Below are 16456 nucleotides of genomic sequence, written 5' to 3'. Positions count from 1 at the left end.
CCCGCGTTTGCTTAATGGGGAGCCACGGGAGTGCTCCTCTCTTGAATGACACGCTGATTTTTGCATTGCCCTGGAGGGAACCTAGCAACCCCGCACGGCCATTGTGTTCATGCAGATCCTGAGCCAGACGGAAATTTTCTTTTCAAAGACCGCCCCAAGCGTGTTTCCTCTGTTTAACCATCCAGGCAACAATCTCACTGTGGTCTCTGCTGTACTCGCTCTAACATCAGCATGCAGATTCCAGTCTTCTTCCTGCTCAGACAGCAAGACAAGCGCTCTTGACTTGCAAGTCAGTTACCCTGACTTTTTCCTTCTCTCAGGAGACGGGGTTTTTTTTTTTTTCTTCATTTGCATCTGGCAGATAACAACCTTCCTAATATCTCCCTTTGGATTTGCCAGATTGGCCAATCCTCCAGACTTTTTTTTTTTTCCTAATTTTATTTACGTCCTTTTGCTGAGTCTCATGATTTTAAGATTTGTTTTAAAATCCCCTTTGGGGCTGGAGTCAGGCTATTATCTGTGAATCATTAAGGAATAGGCAGTGAGATACACATTTATCTTTCCCAAGCATAAGAACACCACAAAAATATTACCTTTAAGGGAGTCTGTACTAGAAGCCAGATGAAAAAAGCCTACATCTTTGTCTTCTTTTTAATTTTGTGACTCATTTTCAAAGCCCATTTTCCTACTGACCCTGCAGTGTTCAGCATTGTCTGTGGCCCTGAATGTCCTGCCCAGCCCTTCTTCTTGGAGGATGAACCAAGCAGCTAAAAAGGCTACTCCTAGGCACGGCAGTGTTGAGGTGAGTTAATGGACAGCTTGATTTGAAGGCATGGAGAGGACAATGTCTAATACCAAGCTTGGGGCTACCAGGCCCTCTATACAGTCCCCTTTCAACACTGAACCAGCCATGCTCTTCCCCACAGAGCGAGCAAAGAACTCATGATGATGAGCTCATCTGGTGACCCAGGATTAATGGTCAGCAGCAGTCCTCAGACAGAGCCCAAGTCCTGGCTTCATCACAGGCATGAGAAAGCTGATGGGCCAACATCGCCTTCCACAACATGCAAAGGAGATATTTGCTCCTGCTTTTCATTTCCTCGTGAAAGCATTGCCTTAACCACTTTAAAAGCTTTGTTATAGAGTGAGCTTGGTTTGCAGTGTCCAAGCCCAGGTGTCTCTCTCCCTTTCCTCTGCCTGGTCCTGCCTGAGTAGGGTCCACAGAGCTCCTGTTAAAAACCAAGAAGCATGGAAAAACTCCCAATCCTCATCCTGCTGACATATATACTTCAAAAGGGTGGTTTTGTCATCATGCCACAGGGCTAGAGTTGGAAAACAAGGGAATCCTTTCTTGGCCCTTCTGCAGACCCAGGGCTCTATATATCTATCCATCAGCCCCTGTGCAGTGGCAGACCACAGTCTCTTAATTATTCCTTTATTATCTTGAGCATGATTTTCTTCTTTATAAATCCCTAATGAAAGATGGAAAGCAGCATATTCAGTTCAGGGCAATGAAACTTCGTGCATGGTGCTAGCATGGCACATCCGGGTCCTTGGAAGGAGAATGCAATGAATGTGATGACTTTCTGGGGATATTCTGCTGCTGCTTTCAGCTGTGTGTCCACAGATGAAGGGGTCAGTGCCCTCCCAAGAAACTTGGCATATTGAACCTTCTTTGGGCCCCCTCCCCTGTCTATAGTATCACGTAAGCACATTCCCAATGGTATCTAGCAAATGGCAAGTTTAGCTACAACTTTGTCAGGAACCAAGCTAAATACTAAGGGTCATCTATGCTACTAAAAAAAAATAGCAGGAAAAAAAAAAGCCAGATTATGGTCACAAGCCCCCCAAGCAAGGGCTCTAGAGCAGACTAGAGCAGACTAAGTACTTTATAGCACCTGGCCCAAAGCCTCTCCTGGGTCCCATGCAGTGCCCCAGTGGTACTACGACATAATTACTCTCTTGTGGGAGTTGTGAATCTCTGGAAGAGCAGGGGGGTGCTGTGTGACAGCCCACCAGAGTGGATCTTCAGTCTGAAACAGATGCTTTGCATTGCATGCCCTGTGATGTGGCATGAGGGCATATGGAAGTAATTAAGGGTGCAGAGCCTGCTGGGACAATGTTAGAGGACTGCATAGTCAAGTCCTTATGGCCTTTTGGGAATGGTCTCTGGAGTGAACTGTTCCCTGAACCAAATTTATCTGGAGAGGTCTAGCTGGACCACGCCAAGCAAATTAGCACTGTGCACGATCCAAGACTTGAAATTACTCTTTAGCTTTCTGCTAGGTAACAGTGTAGATGTATCTGTGTGGCTCTTCACTTTGCCACCCTTCACGACTGTCGTGGTTTAATCTCAGTCGGCAACTAAGCACCACGCAGCCGCTCGCTCACTCCCCCCCACCCGGTGGGATGGGGGAGAGAATTGGAAGAGCACAAGTGAGAAAAAAACTCGTGGGTTGAGATAAAAACAGTTTAATAATTGAAATAAAATGATAATAATAGTAATATGATAATAATAATAATACACAAAGCAAGCGATGCACAATGCAATTGCTCACCACCTACCGACCGATGCCCAGCCAGGCCCCGAGCAGCGGCCCCCCCGGCCAGCTTTCCCCCAGTTTATGTACTGAGCATGACGTCCCATGGTATGGAATGTCCCTCTGGCCAGTTTGGGTCGGCTGTCCTGGCTGTGCCCCCTCCCAGCTTCTTGTGCACCTCCAGCCTTCTCAGTCGGTAGAGCATGGGAAGCTGAAAAGTCCTTGACTAGTGTAAGCACTGCTCAGCAACAACTAAAACATCGGTGTGTTATCAACATTGTTCTCATCCTAAATCCAAAACACTGTACCAGCTACTAGGAAGGAAATTAACTCTATCCCTGCCGAAACCAGGACAACCACTCTGGGAGGCTCACTGGTGAAATTCTTCCAGTGATGAAAGTCCTGTCCTGCACAGGAGAGAAACTGATACATGGGAGGTTTTGGAGACTCCTCCCAAAAGAGGAGAAGACCACCAGATGCCAATGACATTAAGGGTGAAATCCATCAGAAGTAACCTTGGATGCCCATGATGTGGATGCCCATGAGCCGGGAGTCTGGGTCCATATCTGAGACCTTGTGGGCTCATGCTTTAGGATGAGGCGTATCATTGCCTCCTCTCCACAGAGTCTACTGACTAAACCATTTACTGTAAGAGGAGCCCAGGGACCTGCTCAGATACCTAAATTCTGAGAGTAAGTGACTATCAGAAGATACCCACAATTTTCAGGAAATTTGATGCCTCGGAAACATCTTCATGGTAATGACCCATTAGCGGTCCAGATTGATGGGATTGCTTTGAGAAAAGCTCCAATGTGAGCTTTGAGGGGAATGAAAGGCAATTTCAGCCAAAGTCCTACTGATGGGCTGCAACTGAGAGGAAAGCTTCGGAGACATCACTAGGACCATACTGCGCTAGAGGTTAGGGGACGGGTTTGGGCGCTGTGAATTAGACCAGTAAATTATCAGCACAAGGCTTTGCTGCATTATCCTTCTTTTGCTGACAGGCAAACCGCAGTCAGTCTTCAAATTTGAGGTCCTGCTTGAGAGTGTTGGTGTTTTCCAGAGCCCTCAACCCCCCCAAGGCTGGCCTCTCCTGCCTTTACAACCTCGCCACCACCCCCAGCCTAAACCATGCTTCCCTGAGCCCCACCACACCACAGGCCGCCCTCCCTCCCCATGGGGACCCCACACGCCAGATATGCACACCCCACCACGGGCTTTGGCATTGCCAGGGGCTCTCCAGGAGCGCCCTTCCAACCATCCACTTGGGACAACGCAACACTGCCGAGAAGGTCAGCAATGGGCAGGGGAGGGGTGGCTTCTCCCTGCTTTTCTTCCCGGTCAGATCAGGGTGCAGATGTTGGAGCAAGCAGTCATGACTACGCGCAGAGAGGCGCACAGGCAGCTCGTTAGGGTTTTCATTGGTGTGACGGAAGCTGTCACTTATCTGTGACATTGTTTATGGGATCGGCTGGAAGGCTTACAGGCCTGAGGCATTCCACCCGATATCCCAACGCCATCGCCCTCCAGGGAAAACGCCGGAGTCACTGTGAACATGCTGTCCTCCTCCCTACGCCAAGCAGCTCTTGGATCCATCCTAGGAGGGCAGTGAACTCCCCCATCACTCTAAGACAGTCACCAGCTGCAAGGAGGTGTTAACCCTCTAGGGACCCTGAAACGCTTACAGATGCCCAGTGGAAGCGGTCAATAGTGAATGGAGGAGAAGGTTGAGAAAGACTGGTCAGAAGCTGAGACTCCCAGTCTCACACATAGGCAGAAATCCTTGCTGATACCCAGCCCATTCTCTCATAGCTTGGCAGCCGCATCAGGGAGGTTGTCCATCATGGGAGCCCGGGAAGGAGCTGGCAAGGAGGGATGCAAGCTGGGTAATGAGCAGAAAGTGGCAGCTCATTATTACTTTGGACCAGATTTAATTAATGATGTACTTTGTGAGAGCCAGAAAAAAAAGAAGAGACTGACTGTTTCTTTGGCCAGGAGAGCCCACAGTGAGCTTCGGCAGCTATGGTACCTCCTACGTCAGGGTTTTTCCTATACCAGCTGCAATTCTCTTGACTTGCCGCTCTGACACATCCCGAGGGAGTCCTCAGACCCCTCCTGACCTGTGAGGCCACATTCAGGAGAAGCTCAGGTGATGGGGCACATGTCCCCACTGTGGGCCTAATCCTATCTATGGATTTCTGGAGCTTCCTAACTCAGGAACAGAGTGATTCGCACCTTGGTAGATTTTTTCTTTTCCATGAGTTTGGCCAATCATTTTTTAGCATCCACAGCCTCCTGCTGCAGGGACGTCCACAGCTGAACAACATGCTGTGAGATGAACCATCTCCTCTTCTTTGCTTTTAACCTACCACCCGCTAGTCTCCATCTCCCGTGATGCCCCTTGTAGTGGAAAAGGCAGAGAATAATAGCTCCCTATTTACCTTCTCCGTGGCATTCCGCCAACACCTGCAAGGTCCAACTCTCCATAAGCTATTTTTGCCCAGGGCCATTCCTCATACAAAGCCCACACCAAGCAACAGCGAGGCCCCTTGTCAGCGTGAACAATCCTGCTGGTCCTTGCATTTCCCATTCATGGTGGGACGGCATTGGGGCATGACTTTGGCACTTTGTTTTTCCCACCTGCTATCACGTCTGCAGCATTTCTGTGCCATGGACTATTCAGGACATGCTGTAAAGCAGGGACCTTTGAAAACAAAGATGCCCCTGCCAACTGCGGCAGAAAGCAAGCCTGCTCACAGATTCTGGCTGCATACTGGGAGCCGGGGCCAGAATTTGGATTGGACTGGGTCCATTTTCATTTGTGCATTTGTCTTTTTTCTTGTTTTGCTTTATTTTTTTGAGCACTGAACACTGGGACCAGCAACTCTCCAAACAATCCAGTGATATCACCTTCGAGTGAGTCATGGGGAGGGCAGGGTGGAGAAGTGCAGACAAGGAAAGATCATGAGATTGTGCTCGCTCAAACAACCTAAAAAAATGGGATATGTGTTTGGATGTGTGGAGGGGAGATTGCATCCACTAGCCACCCAACACAGGGTGTCACAGCTTTGGGGAGCATGCCCATGGCTTCAGAGATTTGTAGCTGGCTGGGTTTTTTTTCCAGATATGAGCAGGGTGACTTTACCTCGGGGAAAAAAAGTGTGTAGGCACATACACAGCATACAAACACATGTGCACGTCCTGCACACACACACTGTAAGAACACCAAAGAAATTACTTCTTTTGCTTTCACTTCAGAGCACATGCCTTATTCACTCAACTTTTGCACCACCAAAAAAAATGAAATTCAATCTTCAGGTCATGTTTAGACTGAGTCCAGTCACTTTGCACGGTGGGGACAGCTTTCCTTGAGCTCATCTGCAGCTTTCATAATTTCTTAATTATGAAAGAATTATTATGAAAGGTTACAACAAGACCTGCAGTCCTTGCTCAGACCCAGCTCTATCACTACGATTCAGACTCTGCAAGACGTGGAATGACCTTTTATAAAATGCTGAAAGGAATAAAGCCCCAAAAGGAGTCTCAGGCCCCCCAGCAGTATTATTATAAAATTTTTATTTATTAGGAGAAGACAAAGTCCTCAGCAGGATCTCCATAAGCCAACATGGAGCCTTCTCAACAAGGCAGTGGGAAATATGAAGGACGAGGCTCTGCATCCCACCCTACCTGGGAGCATCCTACACTGAGATACAACCAGGATCCTCCATCCACCAGGAGAGTGAGCATCACTGGGTAGGCAGTCAGGGTGGAGAAGGGGCACCTCAGAGGTCTGGCCCTACTCCCCAGGCTGTCTCTGTGTTTCAGATGTGGATTTGGTTAGGTCTGATGGAGACTTCCCTGCTGAGAGCACTACCCCCAAAAGCAGCAGTCCCATTCAAGCAGAGCAAGGGCAAGCCCAGACTCCGTGGTCCTCTCCCTGTGAGGGCTCTGGGGTCCCAGGTGCTCCAGCATGACAGGGGGTTGCTGGATCCCAGCACACATACTGCACACAGTGTCACTGTTCACCACACTAAGACCACCGCACAGGTGGATGTCCCCAGGGTGGGTGTCAGCACGTCCTCCTTTGGAAAGTACACCAAGCTTTGCTATGAAGTATTGAGCTGGATGCCCAAGAGAGGTGTCCAGAGGGCTGATCCTGAGTGAGTAGGAAGAGCTCCTCTTTGAAACAAGATGGGTTTCACAAACTTGTACTGTGACACAGGTCCTACAATATTTGGGTTTCCTGTTCTTTGATATTGCCCTGTTCTGGCTTTGATGCTTTTGGGGCCAGATCATCAAAAAGTGCTCTTACACTGAGATACCAGGCTAAAATGCTGATGCATCACTCTGTGTTGCTATACCTGATGTTTTACTCCCATTTTCTATTTCTGGACCTTGGAAGCATCCGACTGTGTTTCCTGAGCTCTTCAAGTGTCCATTACTCAGTACTGTCTTCCACACATCCTAACATCCATGCTTCTATATAGTAACTGCTACAAAGCCCAGTTCAAAAACCCTCCCTCTCTCAAAATGTTGTTGCGCATTTGTGTGCATGAAAGCAAGAGCTAATTTCTTCCGTACTTTACTCATTCCCTAAATAAGACCCCGCAACTCTTCCTCACGTGCAGCCTCCCAGTGCCAATCGAGAGTCTGATGCTCCAGCACGTACAAAGTTACCAGCCAAGGACCTGTTTCAGGGGACTCCCTGCCTAGTTCTGTTCATCCCAGTGTGATCAAATGAGGAAGCTATGGATGCACTCAGTACACGTCCCTTCTAAGGGGCATGCTTATTTGCATGGTAATGAGGATGGTAATGAGTCTCTTGTCTTCAGATGTACACAAGGTTCTAGCGGGTGAAAAACAGCCAAAGTTGAAATTCAGGGAATTCATAGCTTTTTTTTTCTTTTCAATTTGTATTTTTTATCTGGATGCAAAAGACAAAGCATGTGCAATGAACCACTAAACACTAGATATAAGTTATTATTTTAACAGCCATCAAGCTGTTTAAGCGAGCACCAGTCTCTGAAGTAGCTTGGCTCAAGCAGTAATTGCTAATCTCATTTCTAAAGAGACCCTTCTTTTATTTGCTTTGTTACCATAGCTTTTTGTTTTCTTTTCCTCTCTCTTAAAGTTAAAAAATGCTACATAAAGCTGCAGCTCCTCTGAGAACCCAGTGCACACTGCAAACAGGGTTCACAACACCGCTGTGAAAGAGATTATGGTAATTAGCCCCATTCTGCAGTGGGGAAACTGAGGCACTGAACCTCTCCCCAACAAGAGTATGAGCAGGATTAGATGCTTAATGAAGTCCTTCACCTGTCTTGGCCCCAGTTGTTCACACTGAGCGATGGCAGGGTCAAGCTAGGGCAATGCGATGTCTCAGGGCTGAGAGCCAGGGATCTCCGTGCAGAGAGAACAGGGCTCCGGGTAGAGGCTGATCCCAGGCAGGGTGGAGAGGGGGTGAGTCCAGGCAGGAAAATAGACCCATCCGCTATTGTCAAGACTTGAGATTGAGGAGAGGAATTGATGCCGGGCTTGGAAACCCACCGCTAGTCCACATTGCCCAAAGCATCGGATGGTGCCTGTAGGTCCAGGGTGGTGGGCTGGGGGCAGTGCGAGAAAGGGGGAAGGCTCAAAGCCATGGTCGGATGGAGAACGGAGGAGATGCTACATGCAGCGCGAAGGGGGATTGTCTCCAGCACCACTGGGGCGTTTAAAAGCTGGCTAAACACTTGGGGGTGGTGTTTCTGCTGTGGTTAGAATTGGATGTGGTGATTCAAGCAGCCTAGCGCCAACCTATAAAGCTCACCACCGTCCCGGAAGGAATAAACCCCTTTAATCAAAAACAACCAAGGTGGGGGGCACTGCCTCTGAAAACTCCTAACCCCGGTGCTATTGCTCTGTTCAAAACCACAGGCTACAACACCAGCGGCTGCTCATTAACCTGCAAATGCCATTCATTTCCATGAAGGTCCCAGGTCTTTCCAGCACAGAGACGTCAACCCTGCTTACTGTCCTTACTCAATGCCTCCTTCAGCACATACTGGCAAACAGCGTGTACTCCAGCCCTGCGACTTGGGTTAGCCTCCGGCAGATATTTAAGCTGCATGGCTGCATCTGTGCTTTCCCTGCCTAACCATCAGAAAGTGCTGAGGTTTGCCTTTCTTCTCCCACGTCCCCGTGATGAAGTAGCCCGCGTACCTAATGCTGAGTCTGGCTGTAATTTCTGCACTTTTTAGGGGCGGGTGTAAGAAAGTTTTGCTGGAACCAGTACTCTGAGTTTCCTGGATGATGGGTTTTCTCCAGCAAACAGCTTGGAGAGCTTTTATGTATTGTCAGTCCCAAATTTCTGGCTTCTGGCACCTGTTTTACTTATTTTGTCACCAGGCTTTTGAGCATAGGGAAAATAGTAATGATATCCAGAGCTAATGTTATTTACTAAAATACAAATTAACGCTCAGTCACATGGCAGCACAATTTGTCATCCAGAGCTAAAATTAAAAGAAATTAAGGCTGAGTCAGAAAGTTATTTCAGATCTGAGTGGGGAATGCTAAGTGATGGGGCCATGTGGGAGCAACACTGACATCTTATGGCTGCAAAAAAAATCTCCAGCTTTCTCACCAAGAAAACCACCAGGAACCTCCAGCACAAAAACATAAATAGGGGTCGGGGTGGACAAAAGAGCTTTTTCAAGTAGCAGGTACAAACTTGGGGCGGTGGATTTTATCTGAGCCCACTTTAAGTGTCCACCTTAGCATCACTGCAAAATTTGAACAGAGAGTGTGTGACATTGATGACCCAAAATACATGAGTGTAGGAGGTGAAGGGGTGTTGCTCTTCCATCAGTGGAGGTGACAGGGCTGTAGCCATCCTTTTATGTTGCAGTGGTGAACTGTGCAGTGCAACACGTAGGAAGAGGCAGGCACCAAGAACCAATCCATGCAAACCAGCCAAGCAACAATTTTCCCTGTCTGGTGTGGAATGGGACAGGGCCTGGCTGCCTTGTGCTGATAAACCAGGAAGGCATGGGGACCACTAAACCTGTTCCCCAAAACAATGCCCTCAGCCCCTGCTATAGGGTCTCAGAAAGCAGCCCAGCCCCCAGGTATGAAAGATACCTCTTGGGTGCAAGTCCTCTGCATCAATTCAGAACAGGATGGCTGAACCCACAGTGAGGTAAACATGTTTGGCCATGGGGCTGTTGGGTTCCTGCACCAGGACTTTCTCCTCTGGAGTGGATCCCCTTCAAAACACAGTGCATGCTGGATTCGGGTGGGGGGGTTACCTGGATGGTTATCTGGAGAGAGATGTGAGAAAAACCCTCCATCCCCACCACCCCTCATACTTGTGTAGCTCCTACAACAATTAACAGCCTCCTTCCAAGCTGTATGGGCTTGCCACGATGGCTCGTAGCTGCATTTGAGGGTGCTGGGTCAATTGCTAGGATCTTTTTTGCAGTGGGAGCTAGGAGGCTCCTGCCAAAGACATAGTATTATCCATCATTATCACTTTAGGGTCGACACCTTGCAGTCCCGCAGTGGCCAGATCTTCACTCTGGTGGCAACGGCATTGCTAGCCAGGGACCTAATAGCAGAATCACACCTTCAGCCTTTTCTGCAGGTCTCGCCTCTTCCGGACTGGGCTGACCACCACCCTTGCTACCCTGTGCTGCCATACCCTTCCCCTTCCTCTAACCATATTTCTTTTGATCTCATCCAAGGTTCGTTCTTCCCATCTCTGAAGCCCTCCGAAATGGTCTTCAAGGTCATCTTCTGGCTGGGCTACTTCAACAGCTGCGTGAACCCCATCATCTACCCGTGCTCCAGCAAAGAGTTCAAGCGAGCTTTCATCAGACTGCTCAAGTGCCAATGCCACCGGAGAAGACGGCCCATCTGGCGCGTCTACGACCACCACTGGCGAGGGGCCTCCATGAACAGCTCGGTGCAAGACTCTGAGACGGACCTGAGGCCCAGGATTAACACCCTGAACAGCTCGTTCATATTTCACTCCTCCTTGCAGGAGAGAGCCAGTAAGAGGCGAACTCTCAGCTTCAAGGGCTGGAAAATGCTCACTCCTTTCCAGAAACCAGCATCCACCCAGCTGAAGGAGAAGATGAACAGCCTTTCTAATAAAATCCGGGGTGGCTCCAGCAAAGGGGGGGTGACAGCCACATACAAAACAGAGGTGGAGTCTGTCTCTATTGGGATCCCTCATGACTTCGCGGAAACCATTGACTATCAAACCTATGACTTAACAGACTGCTGCGGGCTGCGAGAAACAGATATTTGAAGCCACTGGGACAGCTGTTGATGGTTTCTTTTGAGGTATCTAGCAGAAACATGAAGGGATACCATCTGTGGGTCTGTCAGGCAGACTGGAAGCGGCAATCAGGTATAAAATGCAGTTGCCCAAAGGTTATACAAGCATCCCCCACATGGAAGTCAGCCCCTTCTCTGGGATTATGGGTTCCTCAAATAAGAGCCAATGGCATATCCCATTTTAATGAGTCACGGCAGGAGGGGAAGATGTGGGGTGGATATGGCCTTAGGACCAGAGCTGTCTCCTCCATTGGATGGTTATCTTTGACTTTGGAGGAAGCTGTGCAATTAAGGGAAACCAGGATGTCTCCTTTGCCTTAAAAACACCGCCACAAAATCTAATGGAGAGATCAAACCCCAAAAGATGCCAACCCTGCCTTAGTACACGTGATCATGTTTCCATCCAGAGGCAGCACCCAGAAAGGACGCTGCTGAGCAGTAGCTGGCAGCTGATCCTTTGGATAATGGGTTGGGATCTTGTAGGTCTACAGGGCTGGGCAGGACCTCCAGCCGAGGTCTTTGCTTTGGAGGGCGAGCAGACTGTGGTATTCCCAAGCAAGGTGGGGGGAACCTGGCTCTCAGCTGTCATGTGTGCAGTGACCACAGCTTTGCCCCTTCCACGTAACCTGGTTTTAGGCCAGAGGAGCAGTCCAGACGTGTACGCCGATGCCAATGGGTGTGCGGGTCTCTCTTCTCAAAGTCTAACCTGTGATGCATTTCTCATTTCACTTTCCAGTGAAACACTTTCAACCCACCTTGCTCTAGTGCGCATACCTCTCTGATAGAGACAAAGCAACTCCTTTTGGTGTCGGTCATCCCTGGCCTTTTTCTCTCCCCTTCTTGCTCTTACTTGCTGTCTCTCTCAAACAACACAGAATAAAGATGCATCCTAGGGGCTTCGCTCAGGTCCATATTCAACTTGCGCTGTGGCTCAGGAAAGGTGGGGTGGCTGAGTTTGGGGCCCGTTTCTACTGCCCATAGAGTCAAAGCTAAAATGCAGCTGACCTGCAGTTGGAGCTCTCTTGTGTAGATGCATCTTCTCCCCAGTCAGGGTCACGCTCATGACTCTTCTCCCAGGTGGCTTCCCACATGCCTGATACATGAAAGCCTTTAGTGGCTATCAGCAATTGCCCTTGGTTATGTCCGTTAGCATGGTAAAGCAATGTCAATAAGGGGTTTTTTTGCTCTTCTCACAGTCCCAGAGTGTGAGCTGCCCTCAGGAGGGCACCATGGCCTCCTCCGGGGACCACAGGGAGGTTGGAGCCATGACAGGCCCACCTCAGCCAGGCTCACACACCCTGTGCTTTGCAACTCAGAAAAATGGTTGCCCAAACTCTGCTTGCCCAAGTATTTCAGGCACTGGTTTTATCTAATTTCAGAGAGGCAATGAGCCACAGAGAGACGTCATTAGATTAAGCTGTGGGCAGAGGGACGAGACACGCAGGCGATGGAGGCAAAGTCTGGCTCTGAGGTGCAGTGTCTCAAGCCAGGTGAGTAAAGAACAGGAACAGGAAGACGAGGGGTGGAGACACGACACCGAACGTGTCTGGATGGAAACTGATCCACATCAGCACTGTCCCCCAAACCCACTAGGAGTCTTTCATGAATGCACAGCACATCTAGCTAAGCCTCTTAAGGGCAGCTGTCAAAGGAGATGAAAGGCTCCTAGGCATAGCAAAGAGAATGTCACCTTTCCTTCCGCTGTTCATTTGCTTTAAAGGAAATCAAAACAGAGGAAAAGTTGGACTTCTTCTATTTTTTACTTTTTTGTACAGTGCATACTGAGACATGATATCTGGAGTTGGCCCTATCTCAACACCCTTAACACCCTTCTGCCCTTTAGTCAATGCACGACTCCAAACTGGACCAATTACCGCGCAAAGACCTGCAGATTTTGTCCAAATATTTTCCTCCCAGCAGCAAATCCCACCAAGGCACATGGGCAGCATTGCACTTACACTGAACCCAGACTCATTACTGCCTGCATGTTTGCCAGTGTCTGCAAAATCAGCCAGAGGTTGCCAGCTTGAGAGGCTCAACCCTACCAAAGCAAGGGCCCAATACCCCATGGGAACCTCTGCGGGGAAATGCATCTTTTTTTTCCCTGTTTCTTTGGCCTTCAAGGGAAGCGAGACCCCGCAGTGATGACGGGGTGACACAGAAAGTCATTTTGCAGTGTAAGGACTGCAGCTGCCGCTGGTTTCCTGGGTGTTTTGGGGATCCTGATGGGAGAGCACACTGCTGTCACCGGGGAAGCAGCAGAGAAGGCATCAGGGAGAGGGCAGTCGCTGAAGAGCAGAGATGCCTGGAAGGTAAAGGTGAAAGCATTACTCCTCCCGCCTTCCACCCAGCTCTTGGGATTCATGTGCACACATGCCACTGCTGCAGGGAGTAAGTGCATTTTTGGCCCTTGGTGACACTGCTTTGCAGGTCTAACACATGCAGGTACGTAATGTAAGCAATTTGGGGGCACAGTTTAGGACGAGCTGATACACATATCATCAGAAGTGAAAGTCTAGTCAAGGGGGAAGATGGACATTTGCCATTAAATGCTCTCTGATGCTCAGGAGCAGATTTTTCTGGTGTCTCTCCACAGCCAGACACTCATAGCACATGGTAACAGGTGCATCCATGACCATGCAGATGCACATACACACTTTACTACATTTATACATATAAATGTCATCTCCAAAACGGCAGACATTCTCCTATAAATGGAGGCTTTGCAGGGGCTTTTAGCAATTGCTGGCAAGCAGTTCATTCCCAAGAATGAGTTGAAATTATTGCTCACACTTCTCCCTGATCTTTTAAATATACTTCTTTTTTTTTTCCAATTTTGAAATATTTACATTTACAGCCTCGAGCCCCTTGAAAGCATCCAGAAGGGAAAGAAAGATTAGTTTGGGGGTTTACTGCCTCTCCATTCCAATTCTTTACAGGCCTACAAGGGAGAAAATGAGGATAATGTCTGTTTAAGCACACATATGCATACACACACATAAATGCCCGAACTCTGGCTCATTTACTTTCCTCCATTGCAGCTGTGCCTGCATCTGATCAGGCCCCAAGAGATACCCTAGAAGGTGCTGTAGGAAAGTCTTGAGCTCTGCTGTGCTGCATTCCAGCAAAATACTTGTTTCTCACCTAAGCCAGGTCCCCCCTTTCATTTAGCAGCTTGCATCAGAAGAGGCAATGCCAGGACTGGACTCTGAGGCTTTACACGTAGAGTTTCATTTAGAGTAGACAGGGGTGCCTTTGCTGGCAGGGGAGGGAGGACAATGTTGTATGAAATATGATCTGAGTGTCTAAAATTGTGCATTTCTCTGTGATTCCCTTAATCTCCAACCTCTCCCAAGTTTGGAAAAATGGGTTCAGACCTTCAGGAGGTAAATTTGGTCTGATCCCACTGACTTCTCTGGACCCACAAGGGTGTGACCAGCTGAGGGTGTGGTCCCGTTTCTCCAAATTTGCCAAGCAGGCCATTTCCCAAAGCACCCGTACCTTGGTTATCCAGCAGCTCTCACCTCATCGCGCTGGCTTCGTGTCACTATTGCATCGTCAGACCTTGCTGCTTCAACAAACCGGGTGTGCAGGATGGTGAACAGCAGCTTTTACATCAGTAGACTCTCACGAGTCCTATTTAAGGGGGGAAGAAGGTCCCTGCCAGCCTGAGCTGGACTGCAGTTGGGTTGCATTACTATTGTTTACAGTGTGTATATAAGTGTACATTTTCTTTAGCAGACATTGGAATTTTTTATGTATAGATTTTTATTTTTCATCCCCAGATGTATTTATTAGCCAGAGTATTTCTGTTTTGTGATTCAAGTTCTGTCAGACTGATGTAAGCTCTATGAAACAGAATGCACATATTTTTGTTTGTTTGTACCAAATACATGCACAAACCTGTCTAAAACGTTGCTGTGAATTGTTGCTGTGTCTGATTTTTAAAACAGGGGTTGTAGGGGATGAGGGAGGGAGGAAGAAAAACCTGCAAATTATCCAGCGTTGTTTTTTTCTCAAATATTTTTTTGTAGTTTCACTAGGATAATTGCTCCCACATGCAAGAATTTATGATAAAAACAAGTTAGAAGAGGAGTCTCTCGGCTTTGTGCCACGCAGGGATGAAGGGGCCACACCAGCCATGTCTTCTCTGAGGCGTTCCCTGGAGCAGGACGACTCTGGATGCAGCCATGACCCATGGGAGCGGAGGAGGGCAGGAGGAGGGAAGGCTGTTGTGTAGTTGGTGGTCAGGAACAAGCTCTGGTGAAAGAATTTCCCTCAGAGTAGGGTTTTTTAATGAAAACTGAAATTTCAGCTCATTGAAGATTTCTCTGGAAAATTTTCATTTTTCTTCTAACGTTAAAATTCCAGCATCACTCACAAAACCATTACCCATTAATAGCATTTCTTATGCTCCCGTTTCACTCCACTTCACAAAATGCAGCCCGACGGCACCTCTAGGTACCGGGCAGCGGTGTCTCAGGGCTGGGTGTCATGGGAAGGACTCTGAGCTGGAAAGCCCAAAGGGGAGAATGGCAAAAGAAGACAAAACACCTGCCTCACCTCTAGGACACTAGAGCAATATCATACAGCAGAGTCTGAAATGCAGTGAGGGGAGAAACAGAGCTCTGAAAACATCCAGCAACAAGTATCCCAGAAATTTCTTTGCAAAACAAATGACCAAGCACGGCCCAAGGCTGGCTGTCCTTCAGGGATGGCTCCAGGCAGAGGCAAAGCGAGCAGCCACCAAATGCAACTCAACAGCTCCAGGGAAAGATTGTCATGACTTCGCCGTGCATTTTGCTAATGCTTGTGTGTGGTTGAGTCAGACTGATGCTGGGGAAGGGGGATGGATGCTGTGTTCCCTGGCGAGCCCACAGCAAAGGATGCTCTTGACTGATGCTGCTCACGTTTTTTAGAGGGGTTTCTTTCCCTTCTGTATGACTGTCAAGCTAGGCTGCTGCCCTGCTTGGATGCCAGGAAGAAAGTGTTAGGTGCTTTGCTGTTGACTTCTCCAAGGCTACGATAAGACCCATGCCATGGCCACAAGGACCGAATGAGCCTTCAGAGCCACAAGGCTGGGTTGGGCATGTTGCTTTTGGCTTCCTTCCTCGCCCCAAGTTTAATCCATTGAGACCATTGTGTGGCCTGAGCTATGCAGACAGGGTCAGGGGCCAGGGCTATGCAGCCCCGGTGTCTGTCAGAGCCCGGGCTGGTGCTCGTCTGGCTCATCTCGCAGCATCCCGTAAAAGACCATGCATCTATTAATGCAGCTTCACGGGGATCATATGTGACCTGTGCAACTCCCAGTGCCTCCTTCTCTTCTTTGCCCTATGCATCCCCAAATCTGTTCCTCATGCCCACCAAAATCCACGCTATGACTCCTCACGCTTTCCATGTGCTGGCTGGACATTGCCCAGGCAGAGGAGCAGATCCACTCGGAGGGGGAAGAGTGCTGGGGCATCTTGATCCTGGGAGGAGTTCGGTTCCCTTCTCTCACCCAAGGCCTTGGTGTCCCTTCTCTATGGCACGGCCCTTAGAGACAACCTTCAGCTGCAGAAGAGGCTTTCTTCTGCTCTGGTGGGCAACCAGTGGGC

The 16456-nt window shown here is 48.8% G+C and overlaps 1 protein-coding gene across 1 annotated transcript in view; it reads left to right on the top strand.

The window, feature by feature from the left end:
* ADRA1D (adrenoceptor alpha 1D) overlaps nt 1-14776 on the top strand; it is a 50900-nt gene extending 36124 nt beyond the window's left edge. The window contains exon 2 of the mRNA XM_076335691.1: nt 10262-14776. Coding sequence (XP_076191806.1) covers nt 10262-10830 — 569 coding nt within the window. The 3' untranslated portion in view covers nt 10831-14776. The remainder of the gene's footprint in view (nt 1-10261) is intronic.
* The last annotated feature ends 1680 nt before the right edge of the window (nt 14777-16456 follow it).

This window comes from Aptenodytes patagonicus, chromosome 4, assembly GCF_965638725.1.
Source record: "Aptenodytes patagonicus chromosome 4, bAptPat1.pri.cur, whole genome shotgun sequence".
Lineage (NCBI taxonomy): Eukaryota > Metazoa > Chordata > Aves > Sphenisciformes > Spheniscidae > Aptenodytes > Aptenodytes patagonicus.
The sequence above is the reverse complement of the archived record's forward strand: the minus strand, read 5'-3'. Positions and strand labels throughout refer to the sequence as shown.